The sequence below is a fragment of the Bos taurus genome, chromosome 14 (assembly GCF_002263795.3).
Source record: "Bos taurus isolate L1 Dominette 01449 registration number 42190680 breed Hereford chromosome 14, ARS-UCD2.0, whole genome shotgun sequence".
Taxonomy (NCBI): domain Eukaryota; kingdom Metazoa; phylum Chordata; class Mammalia; order Artiodactyla; family Bovidae; genus Bos; species Bos taurus.
The window spans coordinates 70,551,130-70,572,532 of record NC_037341.1 but is presented as its reverse complement, the minus strand read 5'-3'; the positions used below and the strand labels follow the sequence as shown (position 1 = coordinate 70,572,532).

At 37.0% G+C, this 21,403-nt stretch overlaps 2 protein-coding genes across 6 annotated transcripts in view; one reads left to right on the top strand and one right to left on the bottom strand.

Moving 5' to 3' along the window:
• Window positions 1–9,315, top strand: part of CIBAR1 (CBY1 interacting BAR domain containing 1) — a 25,377-nt gene extending 16,062 nt beyond the window's left edge. The window contains exons 7-9 of the mRNA NM_001035442.2: window positions 3,495–3,608; window positions 7,276–7,395; window positions 9,064–9,315. Coding sequence (NP_001030519.1) covers window positions 3,495–3,608; window positions 7,276–7,395; window positions 9,064–9,153 — 324 coding nt within the window. The 3' untranslated portion in view covers window positions 9,154–9,315. The remainder of the gene's footprint in view (window positions 1–3,494; window positions 3,609–7,275; window positions 7,396–9,063) is intronic.
• On the bottom strand, window positions 7,973–21,403 carry RBM12B (RNA binding motif protein 12B). 5 transcript variants are annotated; one of them, XM_025001881.2, is made up of 4 exons: window positions 21,260–21,403; window positions 21,013–21,082; window positions 17,769–17,813; window positions 7,973–17,199 (listed from the first exon to the last, which is right to left on the bottom strand). In XM_025001881.2, exon 4 carries the CDS (start codon window positions 17,169–17,171, stop codon window positions 14,217–14,219), a length of 2,955 nt encoding a protein of 984 aa, XP_024857649.1. In that variant the 5' UTR covers window positions 17,172–17,199; window positions 17,769–17,813; window positions 21,013–21,082; window positions 21,260–21,403; the 3' UTR covers window positions 7,973–14,216. The 5 variants fall into 5 exon arrangements, with proteins under 5 accessions (XP_024857649.1, XP_059730477.1, XP_005215747.1 ...); XM_059874494.1 differs by having other exon boundaries at window positions 21,013–21,403; XM_005215690.5 differs by lacking the exon at window positions 21,013–21,082.

The following is a 21,403-nucleotide window of genomic DNA, read 5'->3' as shown; positions in this document are numbered from 1 at the left end:
AACTTGTGGGTGCTTAAATCTCTCTGAGGGTAGAAATGATTGACAGTAATGAACACTGCTCATAATGTATTAATTATGAGGTGGGGTTTATCAACAAGTCCATCTGAATTTTAGTAGCAGCGTTAATTAGTAAGGTAGCACAATTCTTAGTAAAAGACTTCATACAAACCTTGCAAAGTGTTTGTCTTTCTGAGAGAAGTTGCTATGAACTTAGTTGTATAGAATGTGGAAGAAAACTCAGAGTTCTATTTGTTTCCCATGTAATAGGAAAAGTCATGAGTTATATATGTTGTCAAGGGAATTTTCTGACCTATGAAAAGGATCTTGATCAGGAGTCATTCCAGGGACAGATAGGGATAGCAGTTCAGTATTGGTAAAGTAGCTGATGTGAACAAGAAACATCTTTAAGATTTAGTTTTTATCAGCTTTATTTTTCTTATAAAATTACCATAAATTTTCATAAAATTGTGGAAGAAAACATAATTCCCTACTGAGAAATAATCAGCATTTTGGTTTATATCCTTCCAGACCTTTTTTCTATGAAACATACACAAGAAATACACTAAGGAGAATGACAACAACAGATATTTCTTAAGACATTAACTATGCCACACATTCTAAGCATTTTATGTGGATAAACTCATTTCTTCCTCACAGTGTCTTATGAAAAAGGCAATGTTGTTACCCCTATACAGTTATATTTAAGTGGGACCACACTATATGTAGCATCTCTTTTTAAAATTTAATATATCATGGATATGTTTGTGCTAAGAAAGATCCATATTGTCCTTTTTTGATATTCCCGTATAGTATTTTGCTATACTATATGGAGAATAGTATAGCTATATGGATATATTCATATGTTTAACCATCACCTGTTGATGGACATCTAAGATTATTTTTGCTATTATAGATCTCATTGCATCATTAAACATCGGCCTTTTTGCTGGTTCAATTGTTTTGGGGTGGGGGGGATAAATTACCGGAAGTAGCATTCTGTTCAAAGAGCATACACACTTTCAATTTGGATAGCTATTTATAACTTCTGTCCACAAATCTTTTGACTAATTTACAATTCTGCAGAACATTACACGAGCACCCAGTGTAACAATGTTGAGTAATAGTATTTTTAATAGTACCTAATCTGATAGTGAAAAATCAGTATCATCTTAATCTGCAGTTAGTACTGTTGAGGAAGAGTGTTTTTTCATATATTTAATGACACTAAATTACTCTCACTTGACCTTAGCTTATATTTTTAGTGTGTTGGCATTTTTGGTTAATTTTTAAAAACTCTTCAGACTGAGAAAATTAACCCATTATACTCAAGAGAAGATATGTTGAAATATATTTTCCCATTTTGTTGTTTATGGTATGTTTTTGCCACCTTATGGTCTTATTTTTGCTGCCAGATCTATTAGTCTTCTCTTTCTGCCTTGGTGTCATGTTTAGAAAGAAGTATTCATCCCCAAGTTTATATAACTATTTGCTGTAATTTCTTCTAGTCTTTGTATGATTTTTTAGTATTTTAAATATTTAAATAGCTTATGCAGTTGTATTTTACATATGGTCTGAAGCAGCTATGTCTAAATTTATTATTTTCAAATGAACAGAAAGTTCTCCTGAAATCATTCAATGAATAGCCTTTACTCTGGAGAGCTGTCATTGTACCTTTATTTGCAAAAATTGTTAACAAGACCTTTAATGACTTTTTTGTTAAATATTCTGCTTTCCAGTTAAACCAGGATGGAGGTTTTAATGTTACATAAGGAACAGTTTCTCATTTATCTGGCTTACTTGTTTAGCAATAAAATTAGCTAACTTGTGCTGAGCACTTACTCTAAGCCAGTAACCATACTATACTTTTACTTGGATTACATTTAATCCTTACGGCAAAACCTATGATTTTGAAATTAAGGAAGAAGAACAGATAAAGTGCTTAATATTACACAGCTGATTTGTTTCAGTCTTGATTTGAAGTCGTGCTAAGTCACTTCAGTCGTGTTCGACTCTGCTTCCCCGTGGACCTAGCTCGCCAGGTTCCTGTCAATGGGATTCTTCGGGCAAGAATACTGGACTGGATTGTCATGACCTCCTCTATGGGATCTTCCCTACCCAGGAATTGAACCTGCATCTCTTATGTCTCCTGCATTGGCAGGCGAGTTCTTTACCACTAACGCCATCTGGGAACCCCTGATTTGAAATCAGGTTTATCTTAATCCAGAGCCCCTATTTTTAACTATTGTACTACCTGCTTTACAGAATACTTGCCAACGAGTAGAGAATTCCATTAACTTCCCCACCCCCCACCAATAAAATTGAAGTACCCACCCAAATGGCCTTCTTGTCAAACAAAATAAAATTGAAAAGCGGAGAAACGAAACTCCTTGAATGCCCGTCTCTTACCATACTGACCCATTGCTGATTAGCAGATTACATGTGATCACTGAAAGGTGTATTTATTTGCGGAAAATTATTTCTAAATATGATACTACAAGACAGCTGTATGGCTATCTTCCAAGGTGCAGGACCACTCCTATCTGGGTGGTTAAGACAGGAGAGCAGAAATGAAGGAAATGAGTATTTGACTATTGCTTTTGAGCCTAACCCATTTCATCTGTACTGCCCCTTTAAGGACAATGCTTGCGTATTTTCTATCCTATTCTTATTCTGTCCACTTCTCCACGTTAATGCTCCAATTTTTTTATTTTGATAAGAGACAAGATGATAGAAGGATGAGATCCTATTTTATTGAAAACGTATCTGGCTTACATACTTTCCCTGCCTACCAGTTCTCTCACCCCTGCTTAGATCAGTGTGCACATCCTCATTCATTCTCTTTTCTCATAGCCTTCCCAACCAAAAGTTGTCAACATCTTGCTGATAAGAGTTTACCTGCAGTGTATTTGCCAAGGAAATAATTGAGTCCAGGGAAAACAGCACAGTACAATGAGCAGGAGCTATGGCCTTGAAGAATCAGACCCAAGTCTTAACATTGTAGCTATGAGCAATACTGAGCATGTCATATATTTGTAAACTGGAAAGCTCTATGCAAATGTATCGTGCTGTTTTCGGGAGTAGGAATTGTGGCTGGAGAATACAAGCAACATATAAATATGTTAGGATGGAATTCTTGCCTAAAAACATTCTTTTAAACACCAGTTGGAGTTGCTAAAAAAACAGGTTCAGAACTGAACTTCTTTAGCTAATAGTGACATTTAGTGATGTAGTGACAAACATCTTTTTTAAACGTAAGTATCTAATAGAAGAACATACTTAAAAATGGAAGTAAATAATAAGATACTAAATATTTTGTGTAATTTTAAAGTTTTGCTGCAAAAGATATTTGCAACTATTTTTATTCCAATTATCGTTTGTACTTCATTTTCCCTGTTGAAAAACCCCTATTTAATAAAATGTCAAGACTGTAGTAGAGAATAACTCTACTAAATTCACGAAGCAATTTGTTTACATTCAAACCCTTGTTTTTTCAGACTATATTTTCAGAATTCATCACTATTGAAATGTTATTTCACGGCAAAGCTTTAGAGGTCTACACTGCTGCCTACCAAAATATACAAAAGATTGATGAAGAAGAAGATTTAGAGGTAGGACTATGTCTATCTAAGCTCAGTTCTTCTATTGATATGGAAATATGTAAAAGAAACCATTTTAGTGTGAGTAAAAATGTCTTAAATTACACTTTGTGGTTTAGATGTCACTGTATGCAGTTCCAAATAGCTGAACCTTTATGACTTTCTAGTTAACTTTTCTAATTAACCATAGTTAAGTTCGAAGAATTAATATCTAGTAAAACATAGAAACAAAGCCATAATGTGAAATAAGGTATCGTTTTGACTAATGGTGTAAGTCACTTATGTGTGTTAAAAACACTCTTTATTGATTTAAGCCAAAATCTGAGTGTTTATGCCACGCACAACACCGAAAGCTTTGCATGGATTTTCTCACTCACTCCTGTAACTCAAGTGCTGTGAGCATTCATTCATTTACAACTAAAGAAGCAGGTGTAGAGGCCTTAACAACTTGCCCTTGACCACTTAGCTAGTCAGAGAGCAGAATCTGGCTTCTAACTAGTTTTGTGAGACTTAATCTGTAACCTATGAAATGTGTAGATCTGTATATAGGTGGGGGGAGGTGGTGTCTGTGTGTGGCTGTGTGTGTGTAGGCAGGGGGTGGGTGTGTTTCACTCAGCCGTGTCCAACTCTTTGTGACCCCATGGACTGTAGCCTGCCAGGCTTCAATATTTGGGATTCTCCAGGCAATACTGGTTCTCCAGGCTTCCTTTGTATTGATAGTTAAATGCAAATATTAACTCTTATTAAATATTCAAGATGTACTTTGTCCATATATCTCTACAGTAGAAGTGAGAACAGCCATGTATTCTCAAGATACAGCCAAAATTTTTTAATTATATAAGTTAATTCCATAATTTGCAAGGATCTATTTATTTTTTAAGTAATTCTATCTATCGAGATCCCCCAAGGCTTCACTTCCCACTACTCCACTGGTTTCAAGAAACGTGAATTCAGTAAAACCAGACTATACAGCTTGGCCAAAATGAAGTACATGTTTTAGTATATGTTTTCCAATGCCAAATCTGATCTCACTTTTACCTCAGTAAAGCATACACAATCATATTTCTATTTGTTAATAGAATGGTTTCTATTCCCTACTAAAGCTTTAATTTTCACTCCTTTTTACATCCTATTTTTTAAAAAAATTATCATCAAGCTTTTAACTGTAATTTATAAAATAGCAAATGTTTATACAGTGATTCCTTTAACCAGCTACTGACCTGTGTATTTTCACTGTATTATTTTAATCCTACCATGAATTTTAATAAAAGTACTTATGTCGTCGTTTCTACGGATGAAAAAACTGAGGCTAAGGAACTTTCCAGAGGATCCCATAGCTAGTAAAATAGCTGGAAGCCAAATAGTAGTCTGACTACAGACACTGTTTTTATCCTATCTATGCTGCCAGAAGCATGGTTCTTGTTGAGTGAGATGAACTATTTCCTGTAAGAAACACTGCATTGAGTGGCAGGTTTAAAATTGATCCCCCACTTTCCCTATAAGGTTAAAGTTCCCATTACAAGTATTTTCATTCTCCACTTTGTAACACCCTTGACTTAATGCACTTTCAAGTTCCTCAAGCCCTCTGGACCCAAAGATTTTCTTTCTCGTTCCATAGGTCCTAGGTATCTTTTTTTGTCACAGCATTTCCTTTACCACTTCTCTTAACACTATTCTTCATCAGCTAGCTAGGTAGCTTGTAGGAGAGATCCATAAACACTCAAAATCTCAGTGTTGTCTAGATGTGTTTTTGAGTATCAACTTCCCCACTTTTTCCAATGGGGCACTACTGAGCAAGTTAATTTCTTCACACTTCATTGCTTATCTCTAAAATGGAGACACTTATGTACATTCGTCAACTGTTTACTGAGCATCTGTTATATGCCAGACAGTTCTGAGTGCTGAGGCTTCAGCACTATAGAGTTGGTCCAAGTTGTCAAAAAGTAGAAACTTAAAAAAGGAGTTCAGGCATTAAAAAAAGATGTTTCATAATATGAAGGAAAAAATAAGAGAGATAACATACTGTTGTGCAAATGAGTGTATGTGATGGAGGATCCTATCTGGAGAATCAAAGAATGATCTCTTAATCAGAAGTTTGAGGGATAGTTTGAGGGATATGTCGAATCCCTGTCTACAGTTTCAGGCAGAGTACAGATAGTTATACAAAGGTCCTGAGGTATAATGCATTATGATACCGTAACTTGTGGAAAGGAGAGGAAAGCAGTCTGGGGAAGAGTTGTGTGGGATAAGCCAAAGTAAAATTACATCAGCTACTAAGGAGAGGAAGGACCCTTTAAATACAAAGTCTCTTGGAAACAAGTAGAGAAAAGATGCAGAGAGGGACAGAGAAATAATTTCCTATTCTTAGGTAGTAGTCCTTACTACATGAGAATTGCTGATTTATTCAGATAGCAGCTAGTATTTTACATCCAGTTATATCAGAAACCATCTTAACTGATTTGTTCTTCACATTAAAAGTACTATCATATTCCCCTTCAAAAGATCACCTCTGTACATTCAGTTCAGAGCATATTCAGATCTTGAGACTCACTCCTAGAAAAGATCTTGGACCACATATTGGAAAATGCAGTATTGCCAATAAATACTCCTGTAAATACGTTCTTTTGCAATAGATTAATATTTAACTGGTTTAGACTTTTATCCCAAGGGTGGTATATTATCTTCCATTTCCCACTTTTATCTTTGTTAGAAAATCCAAAGAACGTTGTTTTAACAAAAATGTATTTCTTCCAAATACCAGTGACTTCAGTCATCCACTTTTGATATCATACCAGGATGGCAGGGTCCACGTCTAGCACCAAAATATAATTGGGTCTTCAGTAAAACTGTTAAATAACCTAATTATCAATATGCCTGAATTGCCCTAAAACACAAGTCTTAACCTCTTTTGTTAAGTTTCATCCCTTGATTGCTTTTATATGCTGTACTTCTTTAATGTTTAAAAAAAAGCAGAAAAAAGAGCAAGCTTTTGTTTGTTGGTTTGAAGTTTTAGCTAAGAGGAAAATGCACTGTTGGAGAGTCATAATCACACTTGCTTTAAAAAAGCAAAATGATAGCATAAAGAGTTGAGGGGAAAATGAGGGAATATGAAGAAATTCACATTTGATAGACTTGCCTGTTTTACGTTACAAAGTGGTATAAAAGATAAGGAAGCTTAAGAGTGCAGTAATAGTTGGACCTACTACTTTCAGGAAAAAGAACTGACAAGCAATGGCATTCCAGATGCTACTGAGATTGGAATTTCATAGAATGGCTCCATTGACTCTTCTGTGATATACTGGGACAGCACTGTAGTGAATTTAAACTGTTGAGTTGAGGATAGGCAGAACAGAAAGAATCAAAGGTGTGACTTACTGTCTCACTGGCTTGCATGCTCTTTGAAGGCAGGAACTTTTCACGTTTCACAAGTAAGAGCTCTTAAGTGACTGTTTCAGGACCCATCATTTTACGTGGTTCAGTAGAATTTTCTAGCTTACATCTTTTCAATGTAAAATATTTTTTTAATATTTGTTTTAAATTTACAATAAATTAAATAATGTCTCCAGGGCAGGATTGGGGAGGGGAGTTGCTTAAACAAATTCTGAACTAAAGGGAATGTGACTTTCTAGATTTCCAGTTTAGTTATCTAATGTATAACATTGTTTTATCATTGCAACAGGTTTTCCGACATTCTCTGTATCCGCAAGATTATTCATCCCGTTTAGATATTGTAAGAGCAAATTCGAAGTCACCTCTTCAAAGATCATTGTCTGCTAAGTGTGTATCTGGAACAGGACAGGTGAGCTAGAAACCGTAATTTTAAGGAATGTAAGCTACTGCCTTTTGAATTGTTCAGTATTAAAAATGTTTCCCTTAAATCATAGGATCTTGAATAACCTGCTCTTCCCCTCTTCTATATAAAATGATGTAAAACTGCATTAGGTTCTGCTCTATTATTGATATTTCTTTTATTATCTGAAAGATATGACTCTCTGAAGCAGAACATTTGGGAGCAGAGGTAGAAGGGACAGGAGAATGCTAATTTACATTTGTTCTGTGCTATAATGTGAAGATCACAGATTGTGAAATCAAGCTGCCTAGGATTTGAATCCCACTAGCATGGCTTACTGGAAATTATACCTAAAAAGGACCTTTCCTGAATGTTATCATAGATCCAGAAGCATGTATCCTTAGGTAAAGCATCAATTTTCTCTTTTCTTCTATATCCAGAAAACCTGAGGTACCTGATATCTAGAGTAGGATAGATAGTAGGCCCTTTTTTCTCAGGGGCTACAGAGAAAATACCAGGTTATGTGGACCACATAGTCTCTGCCCCAACCAAGAGCAGCCACAAATAATACATTAACAAATCAACATGTTGTAATAAAACTTTATTTATAGCAACAAGACAAACTGGGCTTTAGCTTGCCAACTTCTGATTTAGAAAGCTATGATCTTTTGCATATCTAGTCTTCAGAATTTAAAATTGAGCATTCAGTTGTAATGTGACCCAGCACGTTGTTTTCATTTATCTTCTAAGCACTTATTTACTGCTTTTAACTTACACTTCTCTCCCCCTAACCAAATTATACTTTTATTATTCCAGTACTAAGTGCCTTGCACATAAATTCCATAAATCTATAGTATATAGTACATAGAGAATTTTGACTATTTAGAGCTAACAGTATCACCTAGGTTAGCCAATATCTGTGTAACACTTTAGACTACATAATGCCAAGGTTTCTCAACCTCAGCACTGTTAACTTTGAGCCAGATGATTTGGGGCTGAGGGGACCGGGGCGCGGTGAGGGATCTTGTCCTGTGCATTGTACAGATGCTGAGCAGCATTCCCAGCCTCTACCCACAGTTCAGTAATGCCCTTACCCTCCCCCAGTCGTGACAATCAGGTGTCTCCAGACACTGCAGATGTCCCCTGGGAGGCATAGTCACCCTCTGAAAAGTGCGAAGCAGGATGACCCAAGTGGCAACAATCAGAAATGAAAGCCATGTCATGAATTCAGATTCTCATCTCATTAATTTTAAATCACACTAGGTTCAAAGTTTAATATTTTTGCCTAGTTGAAATATCCTTGTGTTCTGCCATCCCTTTGAGGACTCTCATGTTTTTGTGACCTAAGAATTATTTAACTTAAAATGTTTTTAATATTTATAATGTACTTTTCTCTGGAAGTATGTTACCAAAGTACTGATATCCAACTGGAGTTCAAATAGCTAATTTCACACTTTTCTTCAAAAAAATAACATGAATGAAAAAATTTTGTGATTGTTTTTAAACCTTTAAGGACAATTCATAATTTAGAATTTTCATTACTAAAGATTATTATTTATGGACATTTTTCTGATATTTGTTCTATGTACTCTTATCTATCAGGGCATTAAAAAAGATACCAGGCATGTAAAAATATTTTTAAGTCAGTGATTTTTAAAACATGTTAACTTTTAACAGGTATTGACCTGTCGACTAAGAAAGGATCACCAAACAGAAGATGATGATGAAGAGGATGAAGACTTAGATGTTACAGAAGAAGAAAATTAAATTACTTAAGTAAATTTTGCATTTCCATTTTCATCTTAAATGACCTGGAATCCAGAATTACTAAAATTGCAAAACATAATACTGGCTTGATACGTTAAACCTCAAAATTAAATCCTATTGGAAATGTAGAAATTATTAAAGGAAATTTATGCCAACCAAAAATGGAAGTTTTAAAAAACATCAGTCATTTCAACATTTCTATCTAGCATCATACTATCTTTTTTATAGGTTCCATTGTTTTTAAAAAACAATGTATTTTGGAAGTATTTCACATACACTAACCTAGTTAAATCACAAAAAGAGATTTAACGATTCCACTTCCTTTAGATTAAGACGCCATGCTTTCAACATCAGAAAAGGGTCCTAGGTAGTCATTCTGATTAAATACAAATTTTATTCCATAAAGCTTTCATCAAAAAGACAAGTGTTCTTTTTCCTTTCTTTTTCACTTTTACTATAACCTAAAGTTTCATTATTCAGTATATAAATTTACTCTTCAACAAGAGTATTACAGTCACTCTCAAATAATAGGGCACTATCAGTGTTTTACAACTATACATAAGCATAAATTTTAGCTTTAAAAAGCTACATTCAGCTTAATTCTGGTTTTAAAACAAAACCACTGTCAAAGTAAACCACTATATATGGCACCACAACCTTTGGAAAGCTAGAATTTGGTGGAATGTTTCCCTTAAAGAATATAGCCAATCATAAATCGGTAAAAAATTATATATTTTATCAGCCTACCATATAATCAGTAAGAGTACACAGTCACTCTCTTTCCTGAAAATAGAAAACAATTTAATCAGAGCCTTTCAGTATATCTGATGCTTTTATTTCTTTGGATGGAGAATTGTACTTCTCATTATTTCATAGATCCAAGTCTGGCATATAAAAATCAGGAAATTGATATTATCTGGGATTACCACAAAAAGCAGTTGTTCATAACAGAAAATACTTTTCTAGAATGCTTTTCTGACTTTTGTTATTCATGGTCTGTTCTTAACAAAGCATTGCTTCCTGAAAATAGCCCTAAGTGATATAGTTACTTAATAAAATACTCAAAACATTTTAAAACTGTAAATAAATATCCCAGGTGGTACTAGTGGTAAAGAACCCACCTGCCAATGCAGGAGATCTAAGAGAGGTTGGTTTGATCCCTGAGTTGGGAAGATGTCCTGGAGAAGGGAATGGCAACCCACTCCAGTATTCCTGCCTGGAGAACCCCATGGACAGAGAAGCCTGAAGGGCTACAGTCCACAGCATCACAGAGTCGGACACAACTAAAGTGACTTAGCACACAGCATGCACAAATAATTTACATTCATAAAAAACTGAGGATGTCATTGCATTTTCTGTATTTAATCTTGGTATTGTAACTAGGCAAAAAAACAAGGTTGTAGTATTTCTCTTGCAGATTATGATCGCAACTCACTTGAGCATCAGTTGCCCTATTTGTAAAATTAAAATAGTGTCTGATATTTAAAGCAATCAAATTATGATATAAAATGTATGCTCTATTAAAAAAAATATTCTAAGAACAAAAGGACTATTACATGTAATACTTTAACTGTATAATTAATTTTTAGGCCAGCAATAGGTTGGCCAACCTGAAAGCGTTGCTGTTTAGTCGCTATGTTGTGTCCAGTGTTTGTGACTCATGGACTGTAGCCCACCAGGACTCTCTGTCCATGGGATTTCCCAGGCAAGAATACTGGAACGGATTGCCATTTCCTTCTCCAAGGAATCTGCGTGGCCCAGGGATCAAACCCATATCTCCTCCATTCACAGGTTCATTCACAGGGGGGTTCTTTACCACTAAAGCCACAAGGGAAAGTCTTAAAAGGGTTATAAAGTAACTATTTCTACAATTTGTGAGCTGGGACAGAATCAAGGCTATTACATAGATACTTAGGTAACCATATTTTAAAATATAAAAACCTCTTTTTAGCTTCTTTATAAAAAGACAGGCAACCAGTCTGACTAGTTAGTTGGTTATAGGCTTCCATTTGTCTCCAAAATAGATATATTAGGGTTACTGGAACTATATAGTTAATTCATATATAAAGATCATGTAGTACCTATTACAGTTCACTAAATATTAGCTAACATTTATGCAGAGATGGAGGTGATAGGGTCACTGCTTAATAGGTGATATATGGACCAAGAGCCAATGCTCATGACAGTATTGTCAGTAAGTGTGTAAGTGTGCACTCCTAAGGAGTCTTACTATCTCTTGGTTATGAGATTAAGCTTACTTTCTAGGCATGATCTATATTTTTCAGATGCCTCAAATCAAAAATGTTTGGCTTTAAGATAATTAAAATGCCACTGGGTATTAAACTTGATAACCAATATGCCACTATAATACCTAATAAATCTAGGAGAGGAAACACAACTGGCTATGAGATAATTATTGAAGCTGGGCAATGGGTTTATGAGGATGTAGTGCACTGTTCTCTTTTATGTGTTTGAAATTGGTGGTGTGTTGGTAAACTGGCTCACTGCGGTGGAAAACACCCTAATATTCTGCACTTACCAGTTTCCATGGTGTAAATACTCCTACCATGGCCCATTTAAGTTACCAACATGTTGCTGAAGGCAAAGTTGTGAACAGATGTGGAGAAATGGCTCCCAAGCAGTAGAAGCCAGTTTTGTGTGGCAAACTTAAAGTTAAAAAATATACTAAACTGAAGATCATGGAGTAGAATTCTTATCAATCCAGTAATTTTACAATCAAAATACAAAGCCTGTGCTTATTATTATTGTTAGCCTTTTAATTATCACCACCATTCCACCCTAGCCTAGACTGAGAAGCAGTTCCATATTAAGTTATACTTCACCTTAAGTTTCATCACAGCTTTCATTTATTTATATGTATTTGAGAAGCATTTTTAGGTCTTGCAATACACTTCAGTAAGATTGATCAAATCAACCATACAATCTGAGCACTTAAAAAATCTTTTCTTCCTATTGTCATTTTCCTAGCTTGTGAGCTTACTAGTTTCAAGTGCCATAGTGATGTGCTTTTTTGAACCAAATTTACCAGTTAATTCATTTTACTGCCAAGTAGGATGTTCAACATAATTAAAAACACAGAAACTTCAGTTGGTTTTTCTTAGACTTCTTTAAATCACTAAAGATGAGTATTGCGGTACTAAATGGCTAAATACTAAAAAGTATTCTACAATACCCTCCAAAGTACTGTATATAAATTCAGATTTTATTATTTGCTCAGTGTGGGGAAGTATCTATCACAAAATTGAGGGAAATCAACTGTTTTATGTAAATTATAAAAGACCAATCAAAATCAAATCATGTTTGATAAAATGAACAATTTTAAATTAGAAGCCAATATATATTGTCTGTCTCATAAAGAATCCCTGGATATATAGTAACTTCTAGTTACTTTGTCTTTTATTCACAATGTTTGGGCATATTAATTTTATCTTTTTTTTAATGCTATTTTTAAAGCAACAATGGAGGTAAAAAAATATCCTTTACTCTTGAATTATATTTTTAGCATGGTCTTCTTTAGTCGCCAAGTCGTGTCAGACTCTTTTGTGACCCCATGGACATAGCCTGCCAGGTTCCTCTGTCTGTGGCATTTCCCAGGCAAGAATCCTGGAGTAGGTTGCCATTTCCTTCTGGACCCATGGATTGAACCCATGTCTCCTGCACTGGCAGGCGGGTTCTTTACCACTGAGCCACCAAGAAAGCCCAGCATGGTCTTACTAAAATTAAAAACTACCATTTAACAAAGTTGGTAGGCCAAAGTATTAAGAGCATGAACTGGAGTGAGTAAGTCTGTCAGGGTTGAAATTGGCTTCATGATTTTTAACTATGACTTTAGGCAAGTTACTTAAACTCCGAATTTATCTCATTTGTGAAATAAATACTTGTAAGCCTCTTAAGGCATATTAAGATGACACTATGCATGTAAAGCACTTAAACTGCCTAGCGTATACAAAGTACCCAATGTTAGCATTATTATTATGGTATGAAAAATCAAATCCAGTATTTGCAAAATCTCTACAGTGTCAAATATCAAAGAAGTAAAAATTTAATCTCACAGAATTCTTGTTATAGTCATTGAATCTCCAGATAAAAAAGTTTTGAAATTATGAATAAACAACCACAAGTTATATAAATAAGTAAATTCTTCCTATAAACACAAACTATGTCCATTTATCAGATTCTTCCCAACAAGAACCTGAAGGTCCCCTTGTACCTATAATTACTTTTTTGTCTTTTAAGTATTGAGTAAATCTTATCAGTTTGGTTGATGAGATGTTGGAATAAACCACAGAACTACACAAAGAACTCATATACTATTATAGAATGTCTGGTCCCTCCTGTCATATTATTTAATATAGCTGTTGAAAACCTTCACAAAAGAAGCTATAATTGTTTTTTCTATATATACAAATACAAGTTAATTAGTTCATCTATTCAGTTGCAATTTTTTTATTTTTATAAAAACTTTGAAAGTTAATTTCCTAAGCCTTTTACATAAGTAAACTTCAAGTTCACAGTCTGTCAATTTTGAGCTACTTATGATTAAGGGGAGGCTTAACACAGTAATATCTCAGACAAAGAAGAGGGCATTAATTCTGCAGGCAGTTAGCAATAAAAATGCTAACCCTGAACAATCAGTCACTGACCATTTCCTTATACAATTGGAGTAGAAATGTAGACTACAGAATGGAAACAAAAGTAAACATAAAACTTATCTTCCCCAAACACAGTTTTCTATTTTATACAAGTCTTGACATTTACCCATGACATCAACAAAAATTACTGCACTCAGGGAATTAGTTCTCCCCCCAACCCACCCCACCCCACCCCCATCAAAAAAAAAAAGCATATATATTTTTAAGTTAGAAAAAGTGAATGGCAATTTGCAAGCAAAAGAAAACCAGATTCACATTCTACTATTTACATTTCTTCTGTTCACAGATCAAAATTAAAATGTTTCACTAGATAATTAAAAATAAACACTTAAAAATGCATTTTACTGCATCAATACTGTGGGGAGATAATTATCAATTTAGAAATGCTCTCTAGAGCAAAATTAACTTAACCTTGCGGGGGCCAACTGGTCTATCATTCAGGTCTTTAATAGCAGCCATAGCTTCATTGTAGTTTATCATGGCAACAATGGCTTCCCCTGTGGGTAATCCTTGCTCATTATACTGTATTGAAACTGAATCAGGTATGATTCTATAACCATGGAAGAAATCTAAAATCTCATTAACATTAGCTTTAAATGGAAGATTCATTATCTTAATAGGTGTTACTCTACCTGAATTACAATTTAATTTCGGATCAGGCATAAATCTCCCCTCAGGAAAACTTCCCATATTACGCTTTCCAAAATCAAATTTGCCACCTTCTGGGCGACCAAAATTCACAAAAGGACGATGACTTCTAAAACCAGGGGGGCTCCTAAACTCCTCACCAGGAAGTCTAAATCTGTCAGGAACTCTGGAGTCCTCCTCTGGAGCTTCCCTGAGGTCTTCCTCCGGGAGCCGCCTGAAGTCCTCATCAGAAGGGCTTCTAAAATCTTCCTCCTGAGAACTCCTGAAGTCTTCTTCAGAAGGGTGCCTAAAGTCTTCATCCGGAGGGCCCCTGAAATCTTCATCCTGTGGGTGCCTAAAATCTTCCTCTCGGGGGCGCCTGAAGTGTTCCTGAGGTGGCCGCCTGAAAAGTTCCTGAGGCGGTCGTCTAAAATGCTCCTGGGATGGCCGCCTGAAGTGCTCCTGCGGTGGCCGCCGGAAATGCTCCTGAGGTGGTCGCCGGAAGTGCTCCGGGGGCAGCCGACGGAAGTGATCTGGGGGCGGCCGTCGGAAGTGCTCTGGGGGCGGCCGCCGGAAGTGTTCCGGGGGTGGCCGTCTGAAGTCCTCGGGAGAACCTCGGAAATCCTCCTCAGGAGACCGCCTGAAGTCCTCCTGGTGGGGTCGCCAAAAGTCCTCCTCAGGAGGGCGCCTGAAATCCTCCTCCGGGGGCCGCCTAAAGTCTTCCTCAGGTTGTCGCCTCCATTCCCCTGGGGGAAGCCGCCTGAAGTCTTCCTCAGGAGGCCGCCTCCAATCCTCCTCAGGTGGCCTCCTTAAGTCTCCCTCTGGGGGGTGCCTCCAGTCCTCCTCCTGGGGTCTCCTGAAGTCTTCCTTGGGAGGTCGCCTGAAATCCTCCTCAGGTGGCCGCCTCCAGTCCTCCTCCCTTGGGTACCGGAAATCCTCCTCCCGAGAGCGCCTGAAGTCCTCCTCAGGAGGCCGCCTGAAGTGTTCCTCCTCAAGGCGCCTGAAGTTTTCCGGGGACCGCCTGAAATCCTCTGGGGAATGCCTAAAGTCTTCTGGAGGGCGTCTTTCAGGTGGTCGGAAATCCCCTTGAGGATGCTTGAAATTGTCCAGTTGCCTCAAGTCCTCTTGCTGATGCCTAAAGTTTTCCGAAGGGCCACCTGAGTATACTGGTGGATCATTTGAGTCAAACGAATGGGAATGATCATCTCTATCACAAGACTGTGAATGGTCATGCATTCTTTCACTAGACATTGAAGAAAAATTTACACCAAACTCCTGCATTTGTGCCTCAGATATGAGCCTTAGCAACACCTCTGTCCCCAAGAATCTCCGTCGGTTTAAACGTTCAGCTTTCACGGCCTGTTCTTCTGATTTGAATTTCACCAACGCTTCTCCTAGACCAACTCCTTTGTCATCATAAAGCAAGCAAATGTCATCCTCAGCAAGAGAAAAGTCAGCAAAGAACTTCTGCACTTCAACTTTTGTAACATCAAATGGGAAATTTCTTATATATATGCACAATTTCTGGCCAGAGTAGCCTTCTTGAGAGTGTTTTTGTGAGACCTGTCCAAGTCTCTCTTTCTCTGTTGATGCTGGTCTTTTCTTTTCATAACATTCAATAAACTTCAGCATCTGTTCCCTAGAAACTGGATCAATATAAACTGGACGATATTGTAAAACAGTCTTATGTAAACCCAGAGCAGTGTTATAGTCTTTCAGAGTCTTGAACATCACAAAGGCATATCTTGTTCTTCTTTCATCTTTATATAAAAACCTAATCTGTTCATTTGTCAGATCAGTATCTCTAAAAAAATTTCTTAAATCTCTTTTGTTAATACTTACAGACAGATTTTTTAAGTGAACATAAAATCCCAGAGGAGAACGGGAACATGTTCTTCTGGGAGATTTTGAATGAGATCGTTTCCGAAAATGTCTATCATTAATTCCTCTTGGTGGTGTATGTTCTTCAGTCCTCATAGAAATGTCACCTTCCTTAATTAAATTACCTCCAAAATCAATCCACTGTTTTTCTGAGCCTTGCATTACTTCAATAAATCTTGAACCCATAAAACTTCTATGACATTTAAGACCTCCTGAAGCATCAATACATGAGGCAAATTTTACTATGGCATCACCATTATTTCGGCCATCATGATGCTTTAAAAAAATTACTCCATCCACACATAAACCAGAGAAAAAGACACGTACATCATCTTCATTTACTAAGTACGGCAAGCCTCGTAGAAACAAGTAAGGATTCTCAGCTGTCAATGGCCGTGTCTTTCTTGGCCTTAAATCACCATGTCCTGTACCGTTAGTATGAAACCCAGCATCTTGATTAATCGGAGAACCATATCCAGAATTACTTCCTTCTTCTTTAATAGCCTCAACAAAATTAGATAAGCTGCCAACCCCTGATGCCCCAGATCCTGGTCTCTCTCTTCCCATGCGGTCAGTTCTTTTCATTTCTATAGTCTTCTGCATTTCTGCTTTACTACTAAGAAAGAGCTCTACAGATGAATCCTTGATAAACCCTCCTGAACGACTTACGGCACGTCTTGCATCTTCATCTGTTGCAAAAATAATAAAAGCCTCCCCAATTTCCCCTCCAATTATATGCACTCCTCCATCAGGAATAGTCAATCCCGTGAAGAAGTGACGGATATCCACAGGCCCCGCAATAAAAGGAAGCCCCAGTAAACGGATGACTACAGCCATGCTGAGCGCAAACCACAGCAATAATGACCTGCAGACAGAAAGGTACACATAATAGCAAGTCTTATTTTTGAAGTACCTAATCCAAAACTAAACTTAATAATTACTGGTCCCTACCTTCTTCAGCATTTATAAATGAAAACAAGATATGCGTTCACAACGATATTGACTGTATCTAATTCTTTAAACAAATGGAATAAATTTTCTCCCAACTAAACATACAAATAAACCAGCTACTTTGAAGAAACATTTCCTATCACCTATCCTATACAGTGTTGAGTAGAAAAAAAGGTCACATCTCTGTACATCTGCCAAGTGCTACTTCACAACAAGACCAAACTATTTTCAGACATATCTGCTAGTGAAACATGAGAGAGAGCTTTGTAGATTAAAGAATTTTACCAACCACAACAAATTTTACATACTTATAAAAGCCATCTATGGACAGTATATAATTTCTGCTCATGATAATAAACTGCCTACCACTAGTGCATTACTGGCCAGACATAAAGTACAGAAGCCATGCATACCCAGGTGTACTATTCTACTTTTTTTTTTTGTCAAGCCTCTGTGAAAAGCCTTAAGCTCTGGATATCTTACCTTTTTATTTCTTGCAGACCTGTTAATTCTGTAAAAGCAACTTAACTGTGGAAAGAAAATGAAATATAATTAATCCTTGGACCCTGTAATTGACCTTAAACAACGCCAGATTAGGATATTCACTTCACAATTACCTATTAAAAGTGAAGCAATATAAAAAGGCATAGCTAAGAGTATTACAAAATGGTTGTCTTTGTTCCAAGGGGAAAATAATCATCTTTTAGCAAAAAGGTAGAAATTCCAAGGAGACCTCTGCAAATTATTTAGAAACAAAAAACCTGAAAACTTAACAACTGGTCCTTAATTGAAAGTGGCCCCAGAAAAAGGTGACAGAAATGTTATATATTCTGATTGGACTATTGGTTACCTGGGAGTATAAATTTATCAAGGCTAAATGAACCTATCCTTAAGTAAGGTCTGTGCATTTGACTGTATGTGAATTTTACAACCAATTTTTAAAAATCTTTTCTACAAGTAAAAATGACAATTTAACACCAAAAATTCCCAAAACCCTATCTTCCACTTGAAAAAACCAATATCTAATTCATCATTTCCAACTCTCCTGTAAATCTTTCAAATCATAAGAGCAAATCAAATTAATAAATGATACAATAAATGAAGAAAACCATTTTTAAAGCAATAAATCCAAACCAATGGCTACCATCTGGACACAATTTTAAGTTCTACATAAACACCTCACACTTCCAAACATGGAACCCAATTTCCTGACTCCACTAAGACAAATAGTAAAATATCCCTAAAATCTAAAATCTCAATTACTTATACTCAACTATTGCTACTCTGTATCTTAAACTCAAATTTTATTACGCTAATAAGTTTACCCCATTTTGAATAACTGTCCTGCCTTCTGGGGAAACCCAAATGACTATACAGAAAGGTAGAAACATAGTAATACATTAATTTGGAATATTTGGGGATATCAGTATTAACTATTGAAAAATCTCAAGATTCCTTACATCAAATACTTTCAGAGATACCCAAACTAAGTATTCTTACCAAATATGTTTTTTAAGACCTGTTAATGATTATAAATTATGTCTTTAATGAACAAATGTTTTAATTCAGTACTTTCACTTAAATAACACTCATCCACAAAGTGCTGTCTGAAAACATGGTCTTTGAGGTCTGCAAGGTCTATTTTCCTTTGAAAAAGGTCCACTGACTACTTTTCAAACTACAAGGATGATATCAAGAAACTAACTGGCATTTTTTACGCATTTGAATTATCAATGCCAAATTGATATTAAAAGTATTAGTGAGGTTTGTTGCTAAGTCGATTCAGTCGTGTCCAACTCTGTGTGACCCCATAAACACCAGCCCAGCAGGCTCCCCGTCCCTGTGATTCTCAGGCAAGAACACTGGAGTGGTTTGCCATTTCCTTCTCCAATGCATGAAAGTGAAAAGTGAAAGTGAAGTCGCTCAGTCCTGTCTGACTCCTAGCGACCCCATGGACTGCAGCCTACCAGGCTCCTCTGTCCATGGGATGTTCCAGGCAAGAGTACTGGAGTGGGGTGCCATCACCTTCTCCAATTAGTGAGGTTTACTATATAATATTAATGCATGAAAATGGTGGGGCGGACATAGGACATATAAAAAAAATCTTTGTACTTTCCACTCAATATTACTGTGAACAAAAAAAATAGTTCTAAAACTTAGTCTATTAGACAGTATCTGCCTGGTACCCCCCAACCACCCCAAAAATGAGTATAAGCTTAACTTCTTCAACAAACCCACACCAACATTTTAATAAAAACTACAAATGGCTTCTGGATGTTCACATTAATATTCCAAGACTCTTTCCTATGCAAAATGACTTAGCTCCTGTTACTTTTAGAAAGTAGTGTAAAACATTTTATCCCTGCTAAACTTTTAAAAATGTGAAACATATCTACAAAAATAGTCGAGAACATTTCACAAAATAATTACCATCAAATTTTAAGAAGTCTTATAATTTATCCTAATTTGAAAACAATATTTTAACTAAGTAGTTTCATGAGTACAAATTCATGAATTCCAATTCAAGAATATAAAAAAAATTTTCTTCTAATTTGCCACAGAGAAACATAACTATTGCTTAAACTTTTTTGCCCTTGGAATAGAAGGGTAATGTACTATTTATCCCTCTACAGAAATACACTTAGGAGATCACCTGTAAGAAACCAGATATCAAAATGAGCAACTTTCCTGTGGTTTCCACGTGATTTGCCTAAGCAAATACCCCAGAAATTCTAAGAACGCTACACAAAAAGCAAAAAACCCTACTCTACACTTAAAATATTTCTTACGAATGCAATAAAACCATCTTTATAGCTGTGTTGATTTAAAGACTGAGCTATTAGAACTTCTAACTTATTAAAAAAAAAAAAAAAAAGGAACTGAATCCTTAAAAGCTCATTTACGGGTAAGTGGCTGAAATTTTCAAGCTCATTTTAAATAACTTAGCTGATTTTATCCAAGGACTCATCCCACTTAATCATTATCACAAAAACCCCATGAAATGCTTATTTTCTAATCAAGCCTTAGAGGGAAAAGGGAGGAAAGCTAACTTGAAATGGTATTATCTCCGATCCATTTATCTTAACTAGAGAATAGCAAGTCATTTGCCAGACATAGTGAGAGAGAGATAACTGCTACTTCTTAAAACCTAAAGTTATGATGAAGTGCATTTAAAATGCAAGAGTGAACCCTGCAGAAAATAATCTACCCCACTCCGTAAGGATTCTTTATGACGATTTGCCTCTTTATCCTTTTATAACGTAGATGATTAAAATCAAAAGCCAAAGGCATGACGACACAGAGCCAAGTCCCCAGTAGAAACTGGAAATGAAGGCGAATCCACACGGCACAGGAATTCCCATTAACATCCATCCTCCTCAAATGGGGATCATCCGAAGGCATTGCTTCTATAGCTCAAAAAGCCTTTGTCCAGACTCCCAGGGGTCAGAGCTTCCTTCTTTTGCTCCAGGCCAAAGTTCCTACGTGGGATCCGATGCTCTTGCCAGACCTTCAGCCAAATCAGCCTTCAAATCAACCTGGACCACCCAACCTCCGTGCCTTTCCGTTACATCGGCTCAAGGGCAAACATTCCACCCCGACTCGCCCAAGGGTGAGCTGTCCCTACATCTAAACGCTTGGGCTCCCTTCAAGCCTAAAACTAGCAAGGCCTCCAAGCGCTTTTCCTGCCACCACTGACTACGATGACATAGCAAAGAAAAACAAGTACCTATGGAATCCTTCCAGATCTCCACTCTCTCAAGCCGACTGACAAGGGCACGCACAACACCACATGGAGGCTGCCGGGGAAGTTGGGTGCGTTTAGCAGGGGAAAAGAGGGTGCCCTGACGGCAGAAGCTAAGCTCGCTGCTGGCGCGGCCCCGCCTTTCCCTGTGCTTCGGTCCCGGCCGCCAAGCCCTCCCCACGCCCGACGCCCCTGCGGTAACTGCTTCGCACTAGGGCGATCAAACACACACCGCTGCCGCCGAGTCGGAACCCCAAGGCTGGGGGCGGGGAGCACTCCTCGTCCGCAGCAGCCTCCCCAGAGCCGGGAGAGCCCTCAGCGAACCCAGAAGAAGATGGCGCCCACTCTCTCCCCTCCGATCCAGACAAACGGACGT

Coding starts and splice junctions, on each gene's coding strand:
- RBM12B (XM_059874496.1), bottom strand. CDS start 17,171: ATGGCTGTAGTCATCCGTTTACTGGGGCTTCCTTTTATTGCGGGGCCT.